This window comes from Dioscorea cayenensis, chromosome 9 (assembly GCF_009730915.1).
Source record: "Dioscorea cayenensis subsp. rotundata cultivar TDr96_F1 chromosome 9, TDr96_F1_v2_PseudoChromosome.rev07_lg8_w22 25.fasta, whole genome shotgun sequence".
Lineage (NCBI taxonomy): Eukaryota > Viridiplantae > Streptophyta > Magnoliopsida > Dioscoreales > Dioscoreaceae > Dioscorea > Dioscorea cayenensis.
Genome location: NC_052479.1, coordinates 30,640,349 through 30,666,736, shown reverse-complemented (window position 1 = coordinate 30,666,736; position 26,388 = coordinate 30,640,349). Strand labels below are relative to the sequence as shown.

At 37.9% G+C, this 26,388-nt stretch overlaps 4 protein-coding genes across 6 annotated transcripts; 3 read left to right on the top strand and 1 right to left on the bottom strand.

Moving 5' to 3' along the window:
- Positions 1 to 1,064: 1,064 nt before the first annotated feature.
- Positions 1,065 to 1,862, top strand: LOC120268687 (the record flags this gene model as incomplete). Its single annotated transcript, XM_039275978.1, has 1 exon — positions 1,065 to 1,862. A coding segment is annotated over one exon (798 nt), but the record flags the coding sequence as incomplete, so codon positions are not given.
- Positions 1,863 to 6,109: 4,247 nt separating this feature from the next.
- On the bottom strand, positions 6,110 to 9,357 carry LOC120269513 (ubiquitin-conjugating enzyme E2 22). 2 transcript variants are annotated; one of them, XM_039276851.1, is made up of 7 exons: positions 9,209 to 9,357; positions 7,692 to 7,840; positions 7,354 to 7,498; positions 7,188 to 7,265; positions 6,990 to 7,102; positions 6,724 to 6,827; positions 6,110 to 6,637 (listed from the first exon to the last, which is right to left on the bottom strand). In XM_039276851.1, exons 2-7 carry the CDS (start codon positions 7,692 to 7,694, stop codon positions 6,295 to 6,297), a joined length of 786 nt encoding a protein of 261 aa, XP_039132785.1. In that variant the 5' UTR covers positions 7,695 to 7,840; positions 9,209 to 9,357; the 3' UTR covers positions 6,110 to 6,294. The 2 variants fall into 2 exon arrangements, with proteins under 2 accessions (XP_039132785.1, XP_039132786.1); XM_039276852.1 differs by lacking the exon at positions 9,209 to 9,357 and adding an exon at positions 9,045 to 9,177.
- A 445-nt stretch (positions 9,358 to 9,802) lies between these two features.
- LOC120269474 (KH domain-containing protein HEN4) lies at positions 9,803 to 14,011 on the top strand. Of its 2 annotated transcripts, none has more exons than XM_039276801.1 (7): positions 9,803 to 10,592; positions 11,660 to 12,094; positions 12,201 to 12,449; positions 12,624 to 13,106; positions 13,323 to 13,399; positions 13,486 to 13,591; positions 13,760 to 14,011. In XM_039276801.1, exons 1-7 carry the CDS (start codon positions 9,999 to 10,001, stop codon positions 13,901 to 13,903), a joined length of 2,088 nt encoding a protein of 695 aa, XP_039132735.1. In that variant the 5' UTR covers positions 9,803 to 9,998; the 3' UTR covers positions 13,904 to 14,011. The 2 variants fall into 2 exon arrangements, with proteins under 2 accessions (XP_039132735.1, XP_039132734.1); XM_039276800.1 differs by having other exon boundaries at positions 13,745 to 14,011.
- Positions 14,012 to 14,550: 539 nt separating this feature from the next.
- On the top strand, positions 14,551 to 17,126 carry LOC120268320 (GATA transcription factor 17-like). The gene is made up of 7 exons (XM_039275762.1): positions 14,551 to 14,971; positions 15,420 to 15,506; positions 15,585 to 15,697; positions 16,086 to 16,214; positions 16,428 to 16,533; positions 16,688 to 16,759; positions 16,829 to 17,126. Exons 1-7 carry the CDS (start codon positions 14,780 to 14,782, stop codon positions 16,892 to 16,894), a joined length of 765 nt encoding a protein of 254 aa, XP_039131696.1. The 5' UTR covers positions 14,551 to 14,779; the 3' UTR covers positions 16,895 to 17,126.
- Positions 17,127 to 26,388: the final 9,262 nt, after the last annotated feature.

Genomic DNA, 26,388 nt, shown 5'->3' with positions numbered 1-26,388 from the left:
AATTATTTAATGAAAATATAGGCAAATATGTCATGACTATGATAAAATAAATATTTAACACATAAAACTCATGCGGCAGAGCACGAGAGTCATGTGCGCGGATCTCCAAACCAAAAAAAAATTCTAACATCTTTACCAAATCTATCATAATAAATATCAATTATAAAAGGTTTCTGTGGACGCACACAGCAACAGTAAAATTAAGATAATACACAGTAAAAACTAATTTTATATTAATTGAATTAATTAATTTAATTTTAAAAAATACTGGTTTTCCCACTCTTAAAGGTACCCTGTTTATAAACACAGTAATATTACTGTTAACTGAATAATAGAGAATCGTTGGATTGAAAGGATCAGTGCTCATATATATATATATAACAAAGTTTATTAGGTTAAAGCATCTATAAGTGACATTTGATCATAAAATATGGCTAATAAATAAATAAATAAATAAATTTGAATTAAAGTGATTATATCCATAACTTTATTAAAGGTTAGGATAAATTATTCTTGTTTTATACTCCATTGAATAATAATTTATTAAAATTTATTCAAAAGCATGCCAAACTACGCAACCAAATATTTAATTTTATTATTAAATTGTAAATATGTACGACTATAAATTATAAAATATTTTTTCCTGAACACTCATCTATATATAAATATATAACTCAAAAATCACTTGATAATTTTTTTTTTTAAAAAAAAAAAACAAATCTAATAACGTGAAAAGATAAGAAGCAAATAATATCATACTTCTTTTGACTTAATAAATCAAAGTTAAAAAGCATTATTTATCTATTTATCTTCTCCTTTCCAATTCCTTATCTCGGCTTCAAAAAGCTTGTTTTTTTTTTAATATATAAATAAATACAAATTTCCAAAAAAAGAAAAAGCTAGAAAAGATTTCCAATAATGCCCAAATGCAAATCCACCGCCAAATAAGAACATTCCCAAAGTAACCCTCAAAGCAACACAAGCACAAACTTTATCTTCCCGGAATACCCCCGGGATATTTCTAAACCCAAGAGATTAACTACTAATTAGAAATTACTAATTAACTAAACAAACCAGATAATTACACGTGTGAAGAGAGAGAGAGAGAGAGAGAGAGAAAGAGAGCACGTGCGACGAACGTGAAACCGAGTCAAGAGGAGCACTCGCCCCAGCCTTCCTCGGCGACTCGGCGAGTCGCGAACGTTCTGGAAACTCGAGTGAGTCGAGACTCGGCGATCACGATAAGCTTTGCGGGTACACCAGAACACTCCTCCAACCGGCCCAGAACCGCCCGCCGGCAAGCTCCGTCGCCGCAAGCCTTCACGGCGAACCAGAGCGCCGCCGCGAGCCCCACCCTGAAGGGCAAGCTCGTCATTCGGCCAGCGCACGAGGTGAGCACGCGCGCCGCCACCACCGCACACCCTCGCCCCACCCCCATCCTCCTGCTCCACCACTCCAACACCCTCTCCGCCCTCGCCCCCTCCGGCGATCCCCGTTTCCACCTCGATCCCGGCGCCTCCGCCGTAGATTCGGCCGACGAAATACAAGACGATGAGGTGGACGACGACGTTGGTGACGCCGATGGGTGGATCGGGCGCCGGAGATGCCGAGCGACGAGAAAGTTCGCTCCGTGGACGCTTGCATCGCAGGATCGGCAAAGAAAAGCAGCGTCTGCCTCACAGTGCACCGTTGCCGCCGCCCCACAGAGCTCGCATGCCTCTCCCACCGCCGCTGCCGTCGCGCTCTTCTTCATCTTCCTTGAAGCTCGAAACCCTAACCCTAGCGAGAGATTCCCAGCGGTTTTGCGAAAAAACCAGAGGCGGTTTTGGGAACGACGAGAGTTGGAAGGAATGGTGGGTTGAGCTCGATGCTTTTATATACCCATTTTTAATTATTAAATTTTTATTTATTTATTTATTTATTTAATTGACAAAATTTATTGAAATTTCAAAGTAAAAAGAGTGGATAATAATAAAAAAAGAAAAAAATTATTGAAATTAATTAATTAAAAATAAAAATAAATGGGTGGGAAGGGATGGAGGGTCTCGTAGAGCCATGCCTGTCCACATACCTCGTTCCCCTCGAACTTCTTATTATTATTTTTTTTATTTTTTTTAAAAAAATTATTTATATATATTTTTTTTATTTTTTTATAAAAATTGTGGTGTAATTTTTTTATAAATGTAAATTATTAACGGTGTTATTGTTGATTTTAAAAAAATGTGTGGTGGGGGTCTAGTACGTAAAAATGTGTGGACTAAAATGTGAGGATTTAATTTTGGGTGATGTGTGTGCATGGTTGTGGTGGTATGGCATCAAAAGAATTTTAAGATCATTCGATTATTAATTTCATATGTTTCCAATTAAAGTCATGCTTTGATGTGTCCACTCTGTCTATCACTTGTGTCTCATTGGATTCAAATATAAAAAATAAAATATCTCATCCTTTGTGGTTTATTATATATATATATACATGCACACATTTAATTTTGTTTTTTCTTTAATAAGGTTTTATATGCTAAAATAAATGCCATATGGAGTATAGTTTTTGGTTTTTATTATGTTGGTTTTTAATAATACAATATATATGTAAAAAATATATACATGAAGTTTGTGAAGGTATGTATTTTAAGAAAAAAATATTATGAAGATTTGTAGGGGTTTTAAATGGAAATTTTTATTTTATTTATTTATATATATAATTGGATTTTTTAAATCCACAAGTAATTTTAAGCCCACAAAAATATCTCGCAAGAAGTGGGACCCGCATGAAAATTTTGGTACATCACGTCCTTGACACGCAATGCATTCAAAAAGACACGTGGCGACGTCTGACAGTCTAATAAAAAGGGAAACTTGTATGACTGAATTACCCTCTTTAATATCCATAGAACACGCACAATTAGTCATAATAGCAAGGGTAAAAGGGTAAAAAAACACAGAAGCCCCACAACCCGGCTTCCGAGTCACTCAAAGCGCACCAACCGATTCATAGCCACCCGTTTTGGGAAAATTGGAAACGAAGACGTGAGCATGTGATGTGAGAGCGGCGTCACGAGAAGCCGCCACGTGTGCGTGTATTTGTGGATTGTGGTGGTGAGCGGCTTGGATGGTGAAACGTGTTCGGTTGCCTCGTTGCCGCGAAGGGCGTGCCGTGCACGTGATTTTTTTTTTTAATATAATTACCAAAAAAAGAAATTTTTTATTTTTTATTTTTTAAAAAAAGAAAAATATCTGTTTGACAGTTGGTGCATGTACCGTTGGCTATTGAAAGTTCTGGGTCATGTTTAATTTTTTTATATTAATTAAAAAAATATCGAGTTTTTACTGATTTTTACCTAGCCATTTGGCACCATCTATTGCGTTACGTGATGAAATTAATATTGTCCTTTTCTTTTCTTTTTTTTAAATAAAAAATTATTATTATTATTATTATTTTTTTTTTTTTATAAAACCGATAAACAACACAACAAAGTATAAACAGGTACAAAAATACATCAGTTACATGTAACCCTAAAAGAAAGAATGGTATTCTTCACACAGAACTTTCATAGGAGATTTGCATTGGTAGTTATTAGTGAGCTAACTCACGACTAACAGTTTTTAATGTTTATTATTATTGTTATTGTTATTATTAATTAGAGTGTTAATTTAAAAAAAAATTTAAAAAAAAAGGGGGGAGATATTTGATGATGGTGTATTAGGCGTGGGGCATGTATGAGCCATAGACATGAACACAAAATAGTACAAGAAATTAATGGATGGTGAAACTCATGATCATCAATCACTAATAAATCAAAAACATTTGGAAGAAAAAAAGGATTGATTGAGAACCAGGGACGGAACTAAGGGGGGGGCTAGCAGGGGCTTCAGCCCCCCCTCGGCACCGGCAAGGTTTTTTTTTATGTTTGGCCGGAAAACATTGAAGTTATGGAACCATGTAAACCAGCCCCCTTTAGCCATGCTAGCTCCCTCCAAAGCACCCCCTCATCCGCCTTGATAATCACTACATGAGATACTAAAGACAATGAGGAAGAACTTTTGTATTCAACTCAACCTCGGAAAAACATTTAGCATAGTCGGGATAATTCATGGAAGATGAGATGTTCAAAGAAAAGCAGAACCAGCCAAGTTTGAAGCTTTTATAATTTACAGAAATTTCAGTAACTGAAATGAAACTGGTGCATTGAGAGCATGAGTTAATTGCATTCTGGTTAAACCAAACCAACTAATGTTGCCTCGAACTAATGTGCATCCATTTGATTATCTCATCCTGGCCATTCATTGGAAAACTAATCTTGACTCTTGAGGTTGCCTCGAACTTAAACCAATCATCTTGATGAAATTAATCTCAGCCGTTCATTCATTCCCTCTCAAAACTAACCAACATTCAAACATTTGAAAGGTCAATTTTACCCTTTAATCAAAATCTATTTCCAGGTTTCAAAATATTCAAAATTCCAGCTTTGTTGCTTCTTCAACCTGACTGCTTCTACACTACACTGCATCCTCTCTACTTTTCACTGAGTATGTATATTTTAGTATTTATTTTTTTTAATTATTTGATCATATAATCAATGATCACTTCTTATTGAAAATGAGAGAATGAATGTATTAAATTTATGGGTGAAATAAATATAACATGAATGATAAACTTCATTTTTATAAATATGCTTACAATGTGTTTGATTAAATGCCTTGATGAGTTAAAATGTTGAAAATATCAAATATCAAATATTAATATGTATCATAATGTATATATGTATAAGTAAATAATGTTTATTATTAAATCTATATAGTAAAATGCATAACAAAATAGGTTTCAAACTTTCAATAAGACTAGTTATACCAAAGGTTTCGTAATCATAAATATTCATTAACACATAATAAAATTGGATTTAATGATGTAACATATGAAGCATCCTGAAGACTTTTCGGTGACTGAACATATGATGCTTGAGGATCAACTTACTACTTTTATTTATGATGTGCGACATGATGAAGATTTTTGCAAATATCGGGGACTTGCGAGGTTTTTGCTATAAAGATGATTGATCATCGATAAATGTACTTATTTTTTTCCACTCGTTTATCGTCTTATTGAGTTGGCATTGGTTTTTGCCAGGTTCACGACTAGTGTTGAGAGGGCATTTTCGCGATGAATATTATGAAAACCCGACTATGCGAACAAAATGGGAGGCAGTGGATGAGCGATAGCGATGATTGTCTATATTGAGAAAGAGGTTTTTCTGAACTATCGACAATGAGCGCGATTCTACAATGTTTTCAAAAAATGCAAACTCGTTTACCTCCTCTTAAAGCAGACGTCGTCATGACGGATGTACGATTCTAAAGTTTCTAGTAATGCGTAGATAAATATTTTATGTTTTTTGTGATTAATTTAATTAAATGTCACAATATCGCACTATTTTGTATTGAATACAATTTATGTTGATTGAAAATTTTTTTTTTAACATTTTGCCCTCAGCCCCCCCCTATCAATAAATCCTGGTTCCGTCCCTGTTGAGAACCACAAAAGCGCAAAACCAGGGAAGGTGCCAAAGAAGGAGAACCATATTTGTTCACAAGCGCCACCTGCCAAACGGACACTCACATTCCAATAATTCAATGTTTCTCATTTATATTACTCATCAAAAATATATATATATATATAAATATATACAAAAAAAGTCTAACCTTTCAACCATGAAAATCAGACACCTGCCAAAGAAACATTGGGTCTCAATCTGGTCAAGAGTGTTTCTCTTTTCATAAAACAAAGAGGGGTACACTTGTGTGGTTAGTAGTCATGCAACAAACAAGAGAAGAGAGAGATGCCAAGCTATATCAACCTCAAGTTTATTTTTGGGAAAAACTGAGAAGAAGAAGAAGAAGAAGAAGCCATGGAGAAGAAGCTCCTTCTTTTTGACTAGTCCACTGCTGTATTTGAATTGCATGTTTGAACTTTGAAGAATGATAAGACTGATTTTCTCTGGAAGGTGATCAGTCAATTATTTACCTGCACAAATAGCAAAAGAATAATAAATTCATCTCAACCTGTCCAAACTAATCATGTTTACTTTTGTGCATATCATGACAAGCACTCAAATGAGAAATTGAAATTTTTATCATTTTAAGGGAGTTTTAATTTCCAAAATGACATAACAAGTGCCCCTCAAACTCTCAATGTTTTGTTTGTTGTTTTGTTTATTCTTCTCCCACAACAATTTCAGTACCACTAGTTTGCATATCTATCTAATTCATATCCCCACCCTTCCTCGCTTTTTCACTTCCCTATAATCTCTTCAGACTCTTCTTCCTGGCATCAATTTTCTTCTTATCAACTTGAGATTTCGCTGCTGCGGCCGCATTTGGTGCTTCCTTCTTTTGGATAGCAGCAGCTGGTCCTGTGGCAGGCTCATTTGTTGGTCCAGAGATCACAACATTTGGATCCAGTCCGGTTGCTGCAGTTCCTTTAGATGCAGTAGATGTGCTCAATGCTGTCGGAGCCAGGGGCACTTTGCTGTTACTAAGAACTGTGTTGGTTTGATCCACATTCAAAGCCGTGGTTGACTCCGTGATAGCTCCGGTCTTTGATCTGGAGCTGGGTTTAAGGGCATGAATACCGGTATATAGCCTGCAGCAATGGTCATTGGACAATAACAATGAATTGCAGGAAAGCAATAAGATTGTTCATTAATTGTTGATAGGAGGAAGGCTGACCTTGCATGTCTCGCGTACTCCTCGTAATTCTCAAGCAACATCTTACCAGCTTGTTCATTAAGTGCTGACTCAGGAAACGGTTCTATCAGTAGACATCTCACGACCTATAATAACAGTGCATACATTAGGCAATATCTAAATTAGAGATAGATCAGATGAGCTGGATTGATGAATTATAAGTTACAACTGGTATTCAAAGAATATGAGCTTATGAAATGGATTAATAAATGATAAGTTCTAACTGGGTATTCCAAGAATGAGCTTACAAGCAAAACATGTCGTAGACCAAGACTTGGATTCCAGTCCTTCTTCAGCGTGTTGACACATATCTCCCCATTTGTTGCAATATTTGGATGGAATATTTTTGTCAAGAAGTAACCTACAGAGATTAAAAACATGACTACAATGAAGAAATAATCAAACGATAACATTGTTATAAATATAATAATTAGCAATTAGAATACCTTTGGGTGGAGAATGAGGGAAGTCGTGAGACAGTAATAGCTTCATGCGGAAGACACCGTTCTCATAAGGAGTTCCAGCTAAATTACAAATGGATAAATAAGATTTCAGCCATTACCTAAAGAACTTAAAGTACACAAACAACAACAATATAGTATGGTCACTTACATGGACCCTCAATATCGGCGAATATGGTGGAGAAGTCATCATCATTTACAACAACCTTAATTCCTTCTGGCGGAGTTTCATCAAGATTCTTCAATTCCTTAGCAAGCTGTTTGATAACAGTAGGCGGAAGATTTTCATTGGTTGCCTGCAACAACAGAGATTGTGCTTAAGCATCATCATCATGCATAATAAAATAGGTCAAGTTTCATATTTTTTAAGCACATCAGGTCATCAGGTATATAACACATGCAATGAAAATCAATGCCGCCACAGAATTGTCATTATATATCTTAAGTAGATTGCAAAAACATGATCAAAATCTTCAATTATATAGTTACCATTCTCACACCAAGAGAAAATCGTGTCTTTTTATCCCTTTCCTCTGTAAAGTGGAGTTGTTACTTAGTTTGCAACAGAGACGATAGTTGCTGATGACAGTAATGAATATCACAGAAGGTCTCCAGGCCAAGAAAGGCTACCGGCAATCCTGCATAATTTGACAATGAGGGGTTAGATAAAAACTTTTAATATGCATCCCACATAAAGAAAAGCCAGTTTAGAAAATAATGATGGGGCCAGATTAAGTATCATGTAGAAGATCTTCCAAAAGGGCGACTTCAGCTTAGAGTGGTCATATGTTCTAACCTAAAACACCCAGTTGTAACATTACCTGGCGCTTCATCACACGTGACATTAGAAATGTCAACAATATATCACTGAACAAGTCAATCTAAAAAGCTTATAAATACAGCTGCTCATTTGACTAGAATATCTATTATATGAGACAGCATCTTTCATGGTCAAATTCTTAGACGTCACATTTGATTGATGATCATCTTCTTCTAAGAAGAAATGTCCAATAGTGGGCACACAGGTAACGTCATCTCTATAGGCAATATCTAGCCGCAGGTTTGTAGACCCTAATATTATAAATTCCTTCAGAATTTCTCGATTCAAAACTCAAACTAGAGACTTGAAGGCTTTTAAAACCAAGGTCTTTCAGGGGCAGAAAATCTAAGAGCTTGACCTAGGACTCCTACAATAGCCAGTTGCATCAAAGAGTTAATCAGTAAATGTCTTAAAGACAATTACAAGAATTCAACAATGAGTTAGGACTTCAGCTTCTCCTGCACTCCCACAATAGCCAATTAAATTCCTCCAAAAATTCAACAATGACACAATCACACAACAAAAATCACCTAGATGACAAATGATGTCTCTTCTATCCAACTATTATGAACAGACAATTCATCCCTGAACTCCAACAATAAGGATCAGAAACCTAGAACTTCGAACTAGGATCCACAACCCTCCCAACGATCATACAATATTAAGGGTGAAATATTTTCCCCAAGATGCTTACAATAACTCTCAATCACAAAATCCGCTCAAAGCGCAGGCTTTGAAGAGCAGAAACCAAAGTCATTGACCAAAGATCCACAAAAACATCCCACACTACAACACCAGCCATTGAAGTCAAAAAGGCTAATCAGAACATCGATATTCCTTCAAAATACCAGCAACAACTCAAAACAACACAAATCAAATGCAAACATACGGAAACACGGACACTCCACTCCAGAAATCAAATGCAAACATTATACAGCTTACAAACCCTAACAATCAGAATCAATCAATCAAACAAACCAGCATTGCAACAACAAATAAATCACAAGACAAAAACACATAACTGGATCATCAAAACAAAGAGAGCGTATAAAAGATGTTAACTTTCAGATCACCAACAAAAAAAAAAAGCCCAATTGCTGCAAAAATCACGGAAATGGGAGAGATTTGGATCAAATTGAAGCATTTGAGCTCACGATAAAAGAAAAAGATGAGATCGGGGCAATACCTGGGGATTTGCTCTCTCGATTTGGAGAAAACTAATCGCAATGATTGAATGGCATCTGAGGTTTGGGGGCCCGAAATAAGAGCAACAGAGAAGAAGGTGATGATGACGTGGCAACGTTTAGAAACACGGACAGCATTTGAAAGGATGTGTTTCGGTTGGGCTCTAATACCGGATCCGGTGCTTCTGAAATGACGATATTACCCTTGATGCGAAAACGTGAGCTTCAGTGGGAGTTCTCGAAAGAGTTTTTTTTTTTTTTCTTGAGTTTCACGCATTTAAAAATAATGTATATAATTTAAAAAATAGAGTTTTTGTTATTTATATATATTTTTTTTGGGATCGAGGAGGGGTAGTATGGGTAGATGAAAATATGAAATGACTGAAATACCACTGGGATTGAACCGTTGATGTGGGTCCGGAGTCTCTGGTTCGATGACGCTGTTTGAGTGAGTGATAATGGACCGTTGGTGCGTCGCGATGCAGGTAGCCGTTGGCGTGTGCCACCTGGCATATTCCATCACTTGAAACGAGAAGTTTTAAAGAGACCCAAAAAGCGACTAAGATTAAGAACTCAAAGCTAAAAAGACCAGGCGGAGAACCGGGTTCGTTGTTAGGTTCGGCTTTTTAGGTGAGAAATTTGGTGGGTCGTTGCTGTTCTTTGGATCAGGCATTATCAGCCGTTGATTTCAAAAGAGACGAATCTCGAGACAAAACAATAAATAGCGCTGATCTCGAGGCGGGAAGCAACGCAAAGAAGGGTTGGAAGGCTGAGATACGTTTTCGAGAAGCCATGGAGACTTCCGTCGCCGCTGGCGGCGCCGGAGACCACCCCTCGGCTGCCGGCGTGAAGCGGCGCCATCCCTCTTCCGTTCCTTTCCGACCTCCTCCGCCGCTCGCCAAGCCCGCTGAGACCTTCTTCCGCCTCCTCTGCCCTGTTGCGTCATCGGCTGGCGTCATCGGTAAGGGCGGTGCTGTAGTCCGCCAGATTCGTGAGGAGACCTCTGCTCGTATCCGTGTGGATGACCCTGTTCCCGGCTCCGATGACTGCGTCGTCTTCATCATCGCTGACACTTGCCATAAGGCTGTTGTCGAACCTGACGGTTCTGAGGTGTGTAACGAGCCTTCGCCGGCGCAAATGGCTTTGATTAGGGTTTTCGAGAGGATTTTGAGGGTGGAGAGGAATTGGGAGGGAATTGGAGAGGATGAGGAGATTAAGGGCTCGGTTGTTTGCAGGCTACTGGTGCCAAATGGGCAGGTTGGGTGTGTGATTGGTAAAGGAGGGAAGATCGTGGAGAAGATCAAGACGGAGAGCGGGGCTCAGATTAGGATTCTAGGACACGAGCAGGTGCCCGCTTGCGCTGCAGCTGGGGATGAACTTATTCATGTGAGTGCTTGTACTTGATTTTTATACCTTAAAAACTGATTTTTTTTTTAGCCTGGCAAAGAAAGTTATGTCATTTTCTACTCTGTATAGCATTTTAAGCTGCAGTTTATGATCATTTGGTGTTTGATGATAGTCCCAAGAGTGCTCGTATGGAGCGTAACTATTTTGATTGTTCTCTGAATTCATTGCTTATTCTACCTACGTTTGATCCTGTGTGATTGTTGAACTGGTCTTTCTTAAATGTCTGTGCTTTGCATTGGATTGAACTACCTTTATTGCGCTGAAACAGTATCAATTACTGTCCAGCCATTGGTTGTTTAAGCATCAGTTGATGAATCATCCTAACTTCGATAGATATGGGCTATCTTTATTGTATTATAAATTGGATTAGAATCCAAATTGATCAGGACAGTGAAGCGTATCTTCCAAGGGACAGTGGTAGAAATTCAGTTTAAATTATGAGTGGAAAAGTGTTCTGGATATAATACAGGAAGCCCATGTAGATACAAAGCACATGCATACTGCATTCAAGTGATGAAGAAAAGACGGAAAATTATAGGTATAAGTGCACTTTAGGTCCCTAAACCATAAATTCATTTTGGTCTCTGAAAGCAATTTAAAAAAAAAAGGGAATGGGAACCAGAACCAAGACTACTCACTTCTTTTGTAGTTTCAGGCTATTCTTGCACCCTTCTTCTTATTAGTTTAAGGAGAAAAATGAACTTTTTTTGGGTTCAAGGTCCAAATTGATATATAAAATATAGATTATACACTGAAAATTTCATATTTTTGTCATGCTATCTCTTCGTGATGTGATAGTGTTAATAGAAGATCATCAGGAAAATCAACCCTTGAGACATCCATATATCAGTGGCAGAAGTTAGGAGTTGTTAAAGATTGTGCAATCCTTTTGAATTGGCATTTGTCATGTTCCAGTTCAATCTTTTGCTGGATATCTTTCAGTTATGATTATGTTGATAGTTATTGTTTGTTTAGTGACTCTATTTTTCATAATTACATATTCTTGGCGGAACTATCTTCTTTGCTAAAATTAGCTACACTGGCAGATAAGTGGAAATTTCCCAGCTGTAAAGAAAGCACTATTAGCTGTTTCAAATTGTCTTCAAGACCACCCAAGAGTGGAAGCATCCAGCCCAGCTATTGGTAAGCCAAATGCGGCAAATTTTCGTGGAGCTGGGCCGCCTCCACCAGGAGATCCTTATGCTCCATCTCCAAGAGGCTATATTCCTAATATGCATGGTCCGGATTATCAGTACAGAGGTTTTTCGCCTGGGATTGATAGCCCTATGTCTAATCATTGGAAGGTTTTTGAAGAAGAAGTGGCTTTCAGAATGTTATGCCCAAATGAGAAGGTCGGGAGCATCATTGGGAAAGCAGGCGTCATTGTTCGCGGATTGCAAAATGAAACTGGTTCATCTATTAAAGTTGCAGAACCTGTACCTGATTCAGATGAAAGAGTTATTGTAGTCTCTGCTCGTGAGGTATGTAGGAATGTAGGATCCCCCTTATGTTTTGCTAGGTATTAAATTTAAATCTGTTATCTTTTGATATTAAATATTCTTCACTCTGCTGGTTGTAATTGCACAGAATCCAGAATTTAAGCATTCTCCTGCACAAGATGGGGTTCTTCGTATATTTTCAAGGCTTTCAGAAATGGATATGGGAAGTTCAACTCTTTCTGCAAGGCTTCTTGTGCATTCGCAGCAGATAGGCTGCTTGCTGGGCAAAGGTGGAGCCATTATTTCTGAAATGAGAAGGGCAACAGGTGCAAATATTCGAATTTTTCTTAAGGAACATGTCCCCAAATGTGCTCAACCGAATGATGAAGTTGTGCAGGTACATTTTACATTTTCATTCAGTAGTTATAAATCTATATATATAGTCTGGGCGGTATTTTGGATCTGCTAGTTGAGCGTCAGGCAGTGTGCTGAAAACATAAATTGATGTAGCAGGGGTATGTTGACATGCTTATTGGAACAGTTATGTTAATGACTTATACCATGTTGGCAGGTCATTGGTAACTACCAATCGGTCCAGGAAGCATTGCTTCAGATTACAGGTAGAATCCGGGAGACTATTTTCCCTTTGCCACCTCATCCAAATGTTGGCATGCCGCCACCATACATGTCTGGCGCACCTGAGATGCCGCCACCATACATGTCTGGTGCACCTGAAATGCCGCCGCCTTTCATGCCTGGCGCACCTGACATGTTGCCACCCTATATGTCTGGCCCACCTGACATGCCGCCGCCCAGGCCAAGGAACGACTCAATGCCATCTGCGCCTTACCCTCCTATGGGGTTCCCTCATGGTCCTCCTGATCATTCAGTCGGTCTCTCCCATGGCATAGAAAGGCAACATGCTCATCCACATGGTATGGAACATTTTGGCAGCATGGCACCAGATCGACCTCCCTTTCACTATGGCAGTGAAGCTAGAGGACCTCACCCTGGCTTTGATCATCCAGCCTCCCCAAGAGCCTGGGCTCCATTGGTAGGTTATGTACATCTTGTGCTTGCAAATGGTTGTATTACTCATTGTTTCAATTTAGGTTATGCTGCAAGTTCACTGAAAACCTATATGTGCTGAACATATCAACACTAGTAAAATAATGTATCCTAAGTTCTTAACACATCCCTCTTAGCTTTGCATTTTATTTTGTTTGTAAGTGTGAAATAATTTTGAAGTGACATCTTTTTATTTCGCCAGCCTGTGAGCAATGTCACCCCCAGGGGCATTCCAGACAATGGAGCAGGCTTTGGATTCAGAAGTGCTCCGGCGGGAAGGTAATACAGTTTCTTTATGTCTAGTTTCTCTACTGCATATCTTAGCTATCTTCTAATGCATAATGTATGATGATCTTGATTTTCAGTGGAAGCCAGACGGCTTTTGTGCCAAACACTACTGTAAAGGTTCCTCAGGACCTGCTACAATTTGTGTACGGGGAGAACGGCACTAACCTGAATGACATTAGAGAGGTATCGCTGCTATTATTTTTGTTTGCTAAAATTCTCAAAACTAGAAGTCAATGTAGATTTCTATGTTCTTGATCCACTGTTAGCAACTAACAAGCAGATCACCATTGCTGCGAATTAGCCATCAATGTCATAATGTAATTAATCTTTACAAAGTCTTTATTTTCCCAGATATCAAATGCAAAGGTCGTGATTCACGACCCCGAACCCGGGGCAGCTGAAGGAACAGTGATCATATCAGGGAACCCTGGTCAAATTCGAGCCGCGCAAAGCCTCCTTCATGCTTTTATCCTATCTGGAAAAACTTCATCATAACTTATTATGAGCCAGATGATGCCTTAACACGAATGCATCTTGCTGAATCAGCATTTTTGCCTTGATCACGGAGGGTGAGTCAGGGCCTAAGATCAGGCCGAAAGGCGGGTTTTTGAACCATTTTGCAGTGGTGTTAGCTGTTCAGCCATCGTATCTGTGTACATACAGCATAAGATTAATTTTGCTAACCTAAAATTACTTACCTTGGAGTAAACTGGTGGCAAATGATACCCAATTGTATTTTTTTTTTTGGTTCATCTTAAAGATGGTGTAAATGATGAATTTATCAACTAAGAATTGTATCTTATACTTTGTTTCACTAAACTCTTTCAATTCAGGTTCATTTAACTATAAATTACAACAGGTTGGTATTCATTAGCTCGTAATAATTTTAATTATATTTTGTTTTCCTAATTTTCTTGTTGTTAGAGATAATATTTTAATTTTGTTTTATTTTTTCAACCCGGAACTCTTTTTTATTTTTATTTTTATAATGTTATTAATAATGAAATTATCTCCAAATTAAAAACGAGTTAAATTGAAAATGGTTTCGTTTCTCCCACCCAATCACTCGGATCTCATCCAACGGTTCTCATTAAATCTCGTCATCATATTGGCCCCACATCGTGTTCTCTCTCTCTCTCTCTCTGTCTCTCTCTCTCTGTCAAGATTCGTATTCATCCAAGAGCTCGAGATCGAGAAATCCCTAGATTTCTCGGAACGAATTCCCGCTAGATCTCATCGGAAATTTCTTCTTTTGAGCGCGGATCGAGCTGAGAATCCTTTCCGGCATCGTCTTCCAAATCGATTGATCGGTGAAATTTCTCCTTTTTTTTTTGGGTTTGTGATTTGGGGGTGGAGGGGTGAGCGGGAGGGATGAGTGAAAACCCTGGTGAAGCCGGCGAGCTTAGGCCGGGCTCGTTCGACGGCGGCGGAGGCGGCGGTGGTGGAAGCGCGGAGGAGGGGGAGGGGATGGAGGGAGTGATGTTGCCCCAAGTTGGGAGCAACCAACTCACGCTCTCGTTCCAGGGCGAGGTCTATGTCTTCGATTCTGTCTCTCCCGATAAGGTTCCTTCTTTGTTTATTACTTTTCTCCTTCTGGTGTTTCTTTTCTTTTGAGATCTAATGAAAAGTTGGAATCTTTGCCGCATTTTCACTGTGTTTGGATTCAGGGAAAATTGGAACAAATTGAAGAATTCATTGCTAACTTTGTGTTTATGGGCAAAAATTTGAATTTCGATGTGTTCTCTAATTATTTTTAATCTTAGTTTACTACTAATGCATTTCTTTGTCTCACTGTCATTTTAATGCTCTTCTTAATTGCCTTTTTTTTCCCACTAACACAAAAGGTTGAATTTTTTTGTTGCTTCTTTTGCTGTGTAGTTTATGTTTGGAACTCATTAGTGTAGTGATGTTGCTTCATATTGCATTTATAAAGATGATATCTTTTTCTTTTTATCTGATTAGCATCGCTTGCTATTGTTAAGGTTATTTGGTTGGTGATTGCACTGTTTAGGTTCAGGCTGTGCTCTTGTTGCTTGGGGGCAAGGAGATAACCGGTGGATTGTCTCCCCCTGGATCATCTTCCCATCAGAATAACAAGGTTCTGTTGATTTTAACATGCTACTGATTGATTCTAAGAGAGGTTGTCTTTGAGGTCATTTATTTGTTTATTGTGCAGAGATCGAATTTCCCTCATAGAGTGGCATCATTGATGAGATTCCGTGAGAAGAGAAAAGAACGAAATTTTGATAAAAAGATACGCTATACTGTTCGGAAAGAGGTTGCCCTTAGGTAGGACTAGGAGTTGTTGCAATCAATGTTAGGAACTTTTCTTTCATATATATAAATTCATCTTCTGGTTGTTCTTCTTTTTGACATATTTGCCTTGCTATTTGAAGATCAAAATCAGAGATTTTGCATGAAGGATTTTGAAGGTAGTGATTGACTTTGGTGGTCTAGAGATGACAATTAATTTCTTTGCTCTTCTCTATCCCTATTACTTCTATTCTCTGCAAATTCGGTCATCATTTAACATTCTGAAAGTAAATCAGAATTGCAAAGCCTACAATATTCATCTATGCTTTTCATTGATTTCATTTCTATTTGTCACACAACATAAAATTGCATGTCATTTGTTGGTGTACTTAATGCACCATATTTTTGTTGCCATTGCGAATAGGATGCATCGGAATAAGGGACAGTTCACCTCTTCCAAAACAAAACATGAAGATGCTGCAGTGAGCATCACAAATATGGATACTCCCCAACACTGGGCTGATGTTGAAGGTCGACCACAATCGGCACCAATGTAAGCTTCAATTTATATATATATATAGCACAATTAGTTGAAGTCATGGTACACAGTACTCTTCCTGTCGATGCTTGAGATGGAGAGTTTCATTGATTAGCATTTGTCTATGAACTTTAAGCATTTAGCAAGAAGAGCTTTTCTAATGTTAGAATTCTTTCTGCTTTGTGTCTATCATGGAGCCAAAGTTAAACATTCTCTTCAATGTTTTAGATGTCATCATTGTGGCATTAGCTCAAAATCGACACCAATGATGCGCCGCGGACCTGATGGACCTAGGACTTTATGCAATGCATGCGGACTTATATGGGCAAATAAGGTAATGCTTTCCTACAAAATACAATAACCTTATTCGATATAGCATCATTTCTATCTAATTCATCTTCATTCTTTCATCATTTAAAGTATGGTTTTTTAAATTGTATCTTTTAAAGCATCTAGCATTCATTATTAAAACTTTGGATTGGGTATAGGGAACAATGAGAGATCTTTCAAAGAATCCAATGACACCAATTCATAATGCTCCATCTGAACAAAAGGAATTGGTAATTATGCTTTTTGGCTCATATGTTCATCTTTCTGTCTTCATTTTTCTCATTTTTTTCCTAATGCAGAACAATACAACCATAGAATCAGGAACTGAGCATGCAACAAATGGACATGTCTCAATAATATCATGAACAAAGAGATCAAGAGAATCAACCGGTTGTGTTGTGATATAAATACCAACAAAGTCAAGAGAAATAATCTTATGTTTGGGATCTTTCAAGGAAGCTTTTTTCTTCTTAATAATTAATGTTTGTGTCTTCCTTTTCTTTCCTTTGTTCATGGATTCCATGTTCAATCCCATGCTTGTACTTATATGTTCAATCCCAATCCTCATCTTTTAATGTTCATCATGATCTTTGCCCACTTTCATTTCAATTGAGAACATTTACAGTGTTTTTTTTTTTTAATTACATGGAAAACATTTTTAAAAAAAAGAGGGAATAATGAAAAAAGAGAAGTGGTTGTAATATTTTTTTTTTATTTTATGAAACAGGAATTTTGAAGTTAAAATTTGTTAAAGATTGTATCTGGATAAATTTAATTAACTAAATCAATTGTACTGTTGTAAAAACTTATCCATGAGGTATGCTTGTTATTTTGTTTACAACTAATCAAAACAATCTAAAATAATTTTATGCCTTCTATTTATTCAGAATAAAAAAATAAGGTAAATTATTACAAGTGGAAATTGCCAAAAAAACCCTTTAAATTTGTAAAATTGCCAAAAAACACGTTAGTTTCTGATCCCCAAAAACCCCTCCTTTTTAAAAGTCTATGTTTTTTTCAAACCCCCAAACCCCGTAGCGGATGTGAGCGGAGTGAGTTTCAAATTTTTGGACGAAAAATGCCCTTACATGGGGAGTCGTGGGCTGCAGCCCATCTCGTCGATTTGAGAGGAAGTGGGCGGTTTTCCGTAGAGTAACCCCGAGAGGCAATTTATTGGAGCCGTTTAATTGCTTTTTCTCAACTCACGTCTTGACTTTTCCATTTCGAAGCTGTCTCCGAGTTGTCTCTACCGCGAAGCCTCCGTAATTGGTATTTCATCGACTTTTTCCCTTTCCACCGGTATCTCGAAGGAGAAGTCCCCAGCGAACTAGTTGACATTTCATCGGTTTGCAATCTAAGGTATTGAGTATGGTTTTATGTTAAGCTGCTACATTCAAAGAAAGATTTTTTTCGGTTTTTGTTTTGTGCTCCCTGTTTTTGTTGGAAGATATTGAAGTCTGCGAGGGATTTCTACTGGGGGTTTTTGTTAGTCTCGAGGGAGATTTCTCGGCTAGGGTTTTGTTTTGTTTTTGCGATTTTCAGTATGTATACACTATCGAAATAGTTTTTTTCGATTGTTATGATTTGTGTAATATTTATAATGTACATTTCCCGCTTTCGTTTGATATGGTTCTGCGTTTTACTAAATGAGGTTGACGTTTAAGAAATGAGATGTTACTGAGTTTAACATTTGTTGTCTCTGTTTAAGTATTCTCGTCTCTGCTTTAACATTTTATATCTCTGCTTTAATAACGCGAGTTCTACCGTTTAAAACCTTATATTTCCGCTTAAACTTTTTATCAATCTGCATGTTGAATGTGTTGTTATTGTTGCGGAGCTTGTGATTATGGCGGTCAACCCTAGTTAATGGGCGTTGCTATTTGACACCGGTTGTGGAGACCTTAGTCGAATTGAAAAGTTAACATGACCCCTCGACACTCGGGAGATTATTCGAAGGACACCGTTTGCGCTGCTCATCGAGCTGGAAGCCATATACCAAGAGAGGGCCCTTCTTGATTCTCTTTTGCAAAAGGTACGATGGTCGCACTAATAAATTCGGGATCGGGGAAAAGCTCGCTGAGTTTCGAGACCTCAAGATGTGGCCCTCGTTCTTGGTCCGCGTTGCGATGGCGACGCAGTGGTCTTTCGTAAGAAGAAAACCGGTCGGCGTTCGAAGGGCGGTATCTATCAAAGACCTACGAGAGACACGGAGACTCCATCAAGAGCACTCGGTGCAACTTGTTCGACGAAGGGAGAAGAAGATAATTTTGTCAAACTCCGATGGTGTACCTCGTGGGGACGATCCCTCTTCCCAAAATACATCATGCTCGGTTCGAGCGGATCGTTGATTACGTCGATGATCTACCGACCGTACGGGGCGATACTGGCGTAGGGCGCGAGCGACGCAAGTGGCTTATGGAGGATATTCCACAAGCGCCGCCCGAGTGCAAGATAGATCGCACGGGAAGAAGACCAACACGAGGTACATTAAGGGTTGCTCGGTCGCGCTTAATGTCCCTTCCGAATGTCGATGGCCTTAGTACGAGGGACGGTCCCTTGAGCTCACGAATCACTCGTGCGCTAACCCATTTTTGGGACGCTTTTCGGATGTGAGCCGAACCTATACCACCACCTGCAAGTGTGTGACGGGTTGATTGTCTTGATTCCGAAAGTATTTTTGTTATACTCTTTTTGATGCATGAAGGCGCTAACGACAACCATCTGCAGCAGCATTCCACGATCACCCGATGTTTTTTTCGCTCTTTATGAATTTGAAGTCAAAATTCCTTTTGATTGCATGATTTCGAAGTACATCCCTAAAATGTTCGACACCGTCAAAACGTTGTCCAATATCCAACGACAACACTTCAGAATGATCTGACGAGGAAGGAAGACATCCCACACCGCCAGGGTCACCATGGGGATGAATGGGAGCACTCGCAGAATCTGAATTCCTGCCAACACTTCAGTCAAATGAAAAGATCAATATGTTAAGCGGAGAGTATAATGTTTAAGCGATAATTACAATAGTTAAACGTTAAATTAAATACTTAAGCAATTAACTAATAACGTAAAGGACTAGTATAATATGTTAACCAGTGACGGACATATTTAAACAATAATGACCCCAGACAACTGGAATAATTAAAAGAAAAGGAACTTACAACGAGTAAACCTCGTTTTCATTAGGATTCGGCAATGGCACATTTTCTGTCTCGACGACAAGATCAACTACATCACATTTGAAGATGGAATGGACGTGACACATCCAGCTGGAAGTCAACATCGCTTTTTCGATTAGGGCAAACCGCTTTTATATCCATCCGGTGTGATGAACTTAACCCTCGACAAGAGAAACTTCGAGACCCCATCGCTCACATATCTCGCCTAACACCAACTCCCAAGAAGTCCGAGCCGTGAACATTAGCACTCTTCCTCCCCGTTGAATCTAGCAATACCACAAAAACTCTCCATAATATATCGGCCGAAAACCAAATCGTCACAAAACCAAATGAAATGAAGAACAAAAAGAAGACGAAGAAGAAGAAGTAGAAGATGTAAAGAACAAACAGCAGTCAAAAAGGCAAACAAAAAAAGTGCGAGTTGTATGCGATAGAGGTTAGACTAGACGTGATGTGATTGGGCGGTATTTTTTTCCCTCCATCCCAAGGGCAAAAAGGGAAATATATGTCACTCGTCATGAAAGCAAGACATATTGTCATCGTTCGAATGAAAGTTCTCAACTCAACATGAGTCTCTGTGTAAACGTCAAGCTTTTTATGTTTAAACAGATACATATAGTGTTTAAAAAAACGGTTAATTGTTTAACTAAAGTCTATATCATTTAAATAATATGTTATTGTTTAAATTGAATGCTTTCACTGACATCGCGTTGAAGATGGGTACCTCCTGGGTCACTGTTTAAACATCTTTACGTATTTTCTTAAACACCGTTGTCATTGTTTAAAGAGTAACTTGAGTAGTGTTTAACTTTTTCTATTGTTTACACCGTTGTCATTGTTTAAAGAGTAACTTTTTCTTAAACACCGTTGTCGCTGTTTAAACATATTTACGTATTTTCTATTGTTTACAATGACGTTCTTTTGTTTCCCACATTGTTTGTTTTTACTAGGTCTATGTTTAAATTTCAGAAGTTCACAGTCAAATAAGCTTGTTTCGTTTTATTTATAAAAGATTTACAACATTTACAACATTTACAACGTCCGCTCGGACTTTGGACACTCACGACTCGACCCTCGTATAACGAAACAAGTGTCTGTACATTCGAATGCTCACAGCGGTTGCATAACATGCGCATCAACTTGAACCTGCACAACGTACAACATTAAAAAAAGGTTAAACAACACACATTCATGAAAACGACTATTGGGCGATGTGTCATGGTCGGACTTAAACGAAGATACTGATAGTTAAACACAGAACGTAATAGTTGTACACTGACGTAATGTTCTTAAATGGTAACAGAAAGTCTCAAGTGATAAATATCAACCCCGTCTTAAAGGATGTTTCCTGATCTTCCTCCTCTAGAGAATCCTCCGCAATCACGAAATACGTGAAAAATTTCTTTTCTTACCCAAGTCGAAATGCTCGCTTAATTGCTTGCCGTCATCCACGTCAAGAATCCTCCGCGATTCGTGCAATTATGAGAGCATTTCGACTCAAGCGTGAAAAAGATAGTTTAACTTGTTGCGTGATTGCGGCTAAATGATTCTCAAGATAAGGAAGAAGGTTCACGAAAACATCCTTTCGGATAGAGTGGTTGTCCCATGGGAAGAGGAGGGACGAGGAGGAGGAGGAGGAGGAGGAGGATGATGAGGGACGACGAGGAGTGGTCATCCATCGGGAGGGTTCTTTTCCGGTTATTTATGGTGTGAATTCCATAGCGGTCGACTCTTCATATCCGAGAAAAAAAGTTAAACGCACAAAGTGGCCGACATTGGTCGATGAGAACGAACGGGTGTTCGGAAAATTATGTTACGTGCATAAATTTTAATGCCGTCATTAATTCTTATCGCACGGGATACCATAACCTCTGCCACCGCCACGTGCCACCGCCAGAGAATTCGGATCAAGCGAAAAAAGATCACCGCTTTTACGCATAGACTTTGAGAATTTACACGTTAATATGAATAGTTATACATGTAAAGACAACGTTAAACGGAGATGGGAAGTATTACACGGATATGATAATTATTAAATGTAATACCCTGAACCTGTGGATAACTGTTGAAAAATATATTCAGGGTATTACTACGATTGCAGATAGAATTTTCTACGAGTAATCTTGTTGAGAAACCCCAAGTGGATGGAATAAGGACTTAAGTGTAAAAGTTTTTTTAAAAAGATTTTTGGGTTAAAGAGTAATAGAAAAAAAGGATTGATATGAAATGCTTGTGAAAACTAAGGACTGAAAGGTAAGTTGAAGGGATCATTTGGAAATATTGTGTTATAATCCAAGGACCATTGGATAATTTGAAAGGACCTTTTGAGAATATTATTTTTATAATCCAGGGACCATTTGTGAGTTTTTTTCAGGGACTGGTTTGTAAGAAGTTAAGTTTTGAGGGACTAAAAAGTGAATTTCGGCTGAAGAGTTAATTGAGAAAAAAATCTAGACTTTTGATGATTGTTCATCTTCTTCTCCACCATTTTGCTACAGAGAACCCGAGAGTTAGAAAAGAGTGAGAGATTTGGAGAGAAATCGAAGAGATAAAAGCTTTCGTATTTTGGAGAGAAGAATGGATGAAGTATTATTCTGGTAAAGATTTTGATGATTTATTTGTTGGTATACTTGAATGTATGTGTGTGTATTTTTGGATTGAGAAATGTAATTTTTTTCTTGAGAAAGAAGAAGGATTTATGATGAAAAAAATGATGAGTTATCGTTAATAAGAGTTATTGCTCAATTTTGGTTGGAAAAAAACACTCAGTATTTGAGTTGGAATTTGCTTGAAATGGAGGTGAGTTTCACGGATTTCATCGTAGTATTACTGTAGCACCGAGATTAGGGTTTGGTTTGATTAATTAAGTTGATAATTATGATGATTAGGAGGTTAATGATAATGGTTAGATTGAAATGGGTTGAGTTAGTCCAATTGATTTGATTAGATCAAACCAAGTTGGATTGAATTGATTGAGTTGAATTGATTTGGTTGAGTTGAGTTGATTTGGTTGAGTTGGGCTTGATCAAATCAAGTTGAGATGGGTTGGGTTTGGTTCAGTTGATTTTGGGTTAAGGGTTTTGGACTGAACCAAGTTGGTTCAATGGATTTTGAATAAGAATTGAGTTGGTTCAAGCTGGTTCAGTGAAATTAAGTTTGGTTCAGTGCAATTAAGGTTGGTTCAGATTGATTCAGCAGTGTTTAGCCTGACTGAGTTTGTTTAAATACAACTGAAAGGCAATTGGACTATGCAAGGTCGGGTTTTAACCGATTGGAGTGAGTGGGCCCAATAGAGAGTCTATTATTGTTTCTTGTATTTTCTTTTTGAGTTTAAATATGTTATTTATTTTTATTATATTATTCTGTTAGGTGTTGTTCAGTCTTGAGAGGGAGTTCCAGATCTAGGAAGGAACCCAAGGACACCAGGTGAGTTGGTAGTGGCTATTATTTTTAATATTAATTATTATTATTATTTTGAAATAATTGTTTAATAACTAGTATTTTGGAAATAATTATTTAAGTATTTCATTTTATCATGTTTAATTTGCGTATAAGGTTAAAATATATGTATATTTACTTGCCGTTGATGTTCCCCGACAATCGTGATTGATACATCGGGTTTCAGTATAATTATACGTGATTTGTGAATAGTGAAAAATACATGTATATGTGATTTAATTATTCAATTCATGTATTTATTTTTGATGGTTATATATGCTTTTGATTTGGAAATGATTTGTGAAATCATGTGAGCGTTTTTAAAATGTTTTCACCGACAATATTTGTGGAATTGGTTTTCATTCCCGGAATAGGAATGGTATCATGGATCCGGATTTTACCGGGTTTTATCGATTGTTATACTTTTGACATCGGGCTTTGTGGAAATGATGTTTATTTTCGTGATGTGAATGTCTTGTCCGGATAAGGATCCCTATGACGTGATTTATACTGATTGTTTTATCAGTCGATTTACATGTTGGTTCGATGGCGACGGCGGGCTAAGGCCCCGACTCATGCAGAGAGTGGGTCCCCCACGGGCCGCCTTTAGAGGTGGCGCGGTGGACCTGAGTGTTGATTTGTCCGCATCAGCGTGGGAGCGTAGAGCCCCGATCGATTATACATCGGGATCCTAGAGTCACCACATGGGGACCGACGGGCCAACGCTCAGGGTGCGAAGACTTGGCGGCTCCCAAACCCTAGTCGCGACGGCGCTAAGTGGGGAGAGTTTTCCAGTCTGGAATTGAGAATGGATTTTTTTATATTACTTGTTATTTTGGGTCGTGATGAGGGACGGGCTCACTGCCGCTCTTAGGGAGGGCGCTCTCACAACAATTTGGATTTTCTTAGAAAAATTGATTTGATATTGATTTGTGATGAATTTATGTTTTGATGATGAGGGGCGAGCCCACTGTCGCTCTTAGGGAGGCGTCCTCACAACAATTTGGATTTTCTTAGAAAAATTGATTTGATATCGATTTGTGATGAATTTATGTTTCAAAAGTTCTTTAAAAAATGTATTTTGCTAGAATTCGGTATTTTGGAAAAAGTTGGAAAAATTATTTCGAGAGGTTGGTATTTATATATTTTATATATACTCGTATTTGAATATTTGAAATTATTAAGCCACCACCGACCAACCCGAATGTGTCAGAATCGCAGGAGCAAGACCCTAGATCGCCTGCTCAAGTTTAGAGCTAGTCGGGGTTAAGTCCAAGACCGCAGTGGGTCCCATACTTTTCTTTATGTTTGTTGGTATCGTGATCTTCAGAAGCGATTGTACTCCACAAATTTGAGTTATTATATTTGTTGTATTTATGTATTTCGAATCCTCGCAGTTGGTGTAAAGTTATAAATCGTAATTTGAACTCGATTTCGTTTTCGAGAGGTGTCAGGGTTTCAGCTAAAAAGGAATTTTTAACCGATGGGTGCCACATTTACCCTGTAGAAGCGGGCGTGTGACATCTTTTGCATCGAGCCGAGGTTGAGATATCCCTCGGTTGGTAGAGATCACGGGTTGTGATCCGAGCCTAAGTTTAGAAGTCGTGTCTAGACTTAGAGGGTTAGTAGTGATTGCATGCAGTTAAGGGCCCATGAGAAGTATTTAGAGTCTCCAATCGGGTTAAAACCTAAGTTGCATATCGGGATCTGAGGGACTGGATAGTAGGTTTTTGACATTTGAGACGAGATCGAGTAGTGTACCGCGATCGCGATCATGTGTCGAGATATTTGTCTGAATCTGGGTTTTATTCAAAATGAAGTTAACTTTAAAGACGCCAAAGAAAGCGTGTTTCGCATGCTTTTTTATCGATCGATACATAGTGATTTAGAGAGTGATTATTTACTATCGAGCGATTTGTAGCAAGAGAAAGCAGGGTCTCGACCGGTAAGTGAAAATTCAGCTGATATCAGATTGATGATGCTAAGGAAATTTCGAGGACGTAAATTTTTTAAGGAGGAAGGATCTGAATACCCTCGAACCTCGTGGATAATCGTTGAAAAAAATATTCGTGATGATACTACAGATGTAGTAGAATTTTCTACAGAGTAATCTTGTTGAGAAACCCCAAGTGGACAGAATAAGGACTTAAGTGTAAAAGTTTTTAAAAGATTTTGGGTTAAAGAGTAATAGAAAAAAGGATTGATATGAAATGCTTGTGAAAAACTAAGGACTGAAAGGTAAGTTGAAGGGATCATTTGGAAATATTGTGTTATAATCCAAGGACCATTGGATAATTTGAAAGGACCTTTTGAGAATATTATTTTTATAATCCAGGGACCATTTGTGAGTTTTTTTCAGGGACTGGTTTGTAAGAAGTTAAGTTTTTGAGGGACTAAAAAGTGAATTTCGGCTGAAGAGTTAATTGAGAAAAAAATCTAGACTTTTGATGATTGTTCATCTTCTTCTCCACCATTTTCGCTACAGAGAACCCGAGAGTTAAAAAAAGAAAAAGAGTGAGAGATTTGGAGAGAAATCGAAGAGATAAAAGCTTTCAGTATTTGAGAGAAGAATGGATGAAGTATTATTTTGGTAAAGTATTTTGATGATTTATTTGTTGGTATACTTGAATGTATGTGTGTGTATTTTTGGATTGAGAAATGTAATTTTTTTCTTGAGAAAGAAGAAGGATTTATGATGAAAAAAATGATGAGTTATTGTTAATAAGAGTTGTTGCTTCAATTTTGGTTGGAAAAAAACACTTGTATTTGAGTTGGAATTTGCTTGAAATGGAGGTGAGTTTGCTTGGGATTCTATCGTAGTATTCATGTAGCAACGAGATTAGGGGTTTGGTTTGATTAATTAAGTTGATAATTATGATGATTAGGAGGTTAATGATAATGGTTAGATTGAAATGGGTTGAGTTAGTCCAATTGATTTGATTAGATCAAACCAAGTTGGATTGAATTGATTGAGTTGAATTGATTTGGTTGAGTTGAGTTGATTTGGTTGAGTTGGGCTTGATCAAATCAAGTTGAGATGGGTTGGGTTTGGTTCAGTTGATTTTGGGTTAAGGGTTTTGGACTGAACCAAGTTGGTTCAATGGATTTTGAATAAGAATTGAGTTGGTTCAAGCTGGTTCAGTGAAATTAAGTTTGGTTCAGTGCAATTAAGGTTGGTTCAGATTGATTCAGCAGTGTTTAGCCTGACTGAGTTTGTTTAAATACAACTGAAAGGCAAT

Excerpts from the sequence above, each read along its gene's own strand:
- LOC120269513 (XM_039276851.1), bottom strand. Across the intron at positions 7,266-7,353 it reads CGCCGATATTGAGGGTCCAT|CTGGAACTCCTTATGAGAAC; the intron begins GTAAGTGACCAT and ends TTTGTAATTTAG. Across the intron at positions 6,638-6,723 it reads GAGTACGCGAGACATGCAAG|GCTATATACCGGTATTCATG; the intron begins GTCAGCCTTCCT and ends CCATTGCTGCAG.
- LOC120269474 (XM_039276800.1), top strand. The coding sequence starts at position 9,999 with ATGGAGACTTCCGTCGCCGCTGGCGGCGCCGGAGACCACCCCTCGGCT. Across the intron at positions 10,593-11,659 it reads CTGGGGATGAACTTATTCAT|ATAAGTGGAAATTTCCCAGC; the intron begins GTGAGTGCTTGT and ends CTACACTGGCAG. Across the intron at positions 13,400-13,485 it reads AGAAGTGCTCCGGCGGGAAG|TGGAAGCCAGACGGCTTTTG; the intron begins GTAATACAGTTT and ends CTTGATTTTCAG.
- LOC120268320 (XM_039275762.1), top strand. The coding sequence starts at position 14,780 with ATGAGTGAAAACCCTGGTGAAGCCGGCGAGCTTAGGCCGGGCTCGTTC. Across the intron at positions 15,507-15,584 it reads CTTCCCATCAGAATAACAAG|AGATCGAATTTCCCTCATAG; the intron begins GTTCTGTTGATT and ends TTTATTGTGCAG. Across the intron at positions 16,215-16,427 it reads CGACCACAATCGGCACCAAT|ATGTCATCATTGTGGCATTA; the intron begins GTAAGCTTCAAT and ends TCAATGTTTTAG.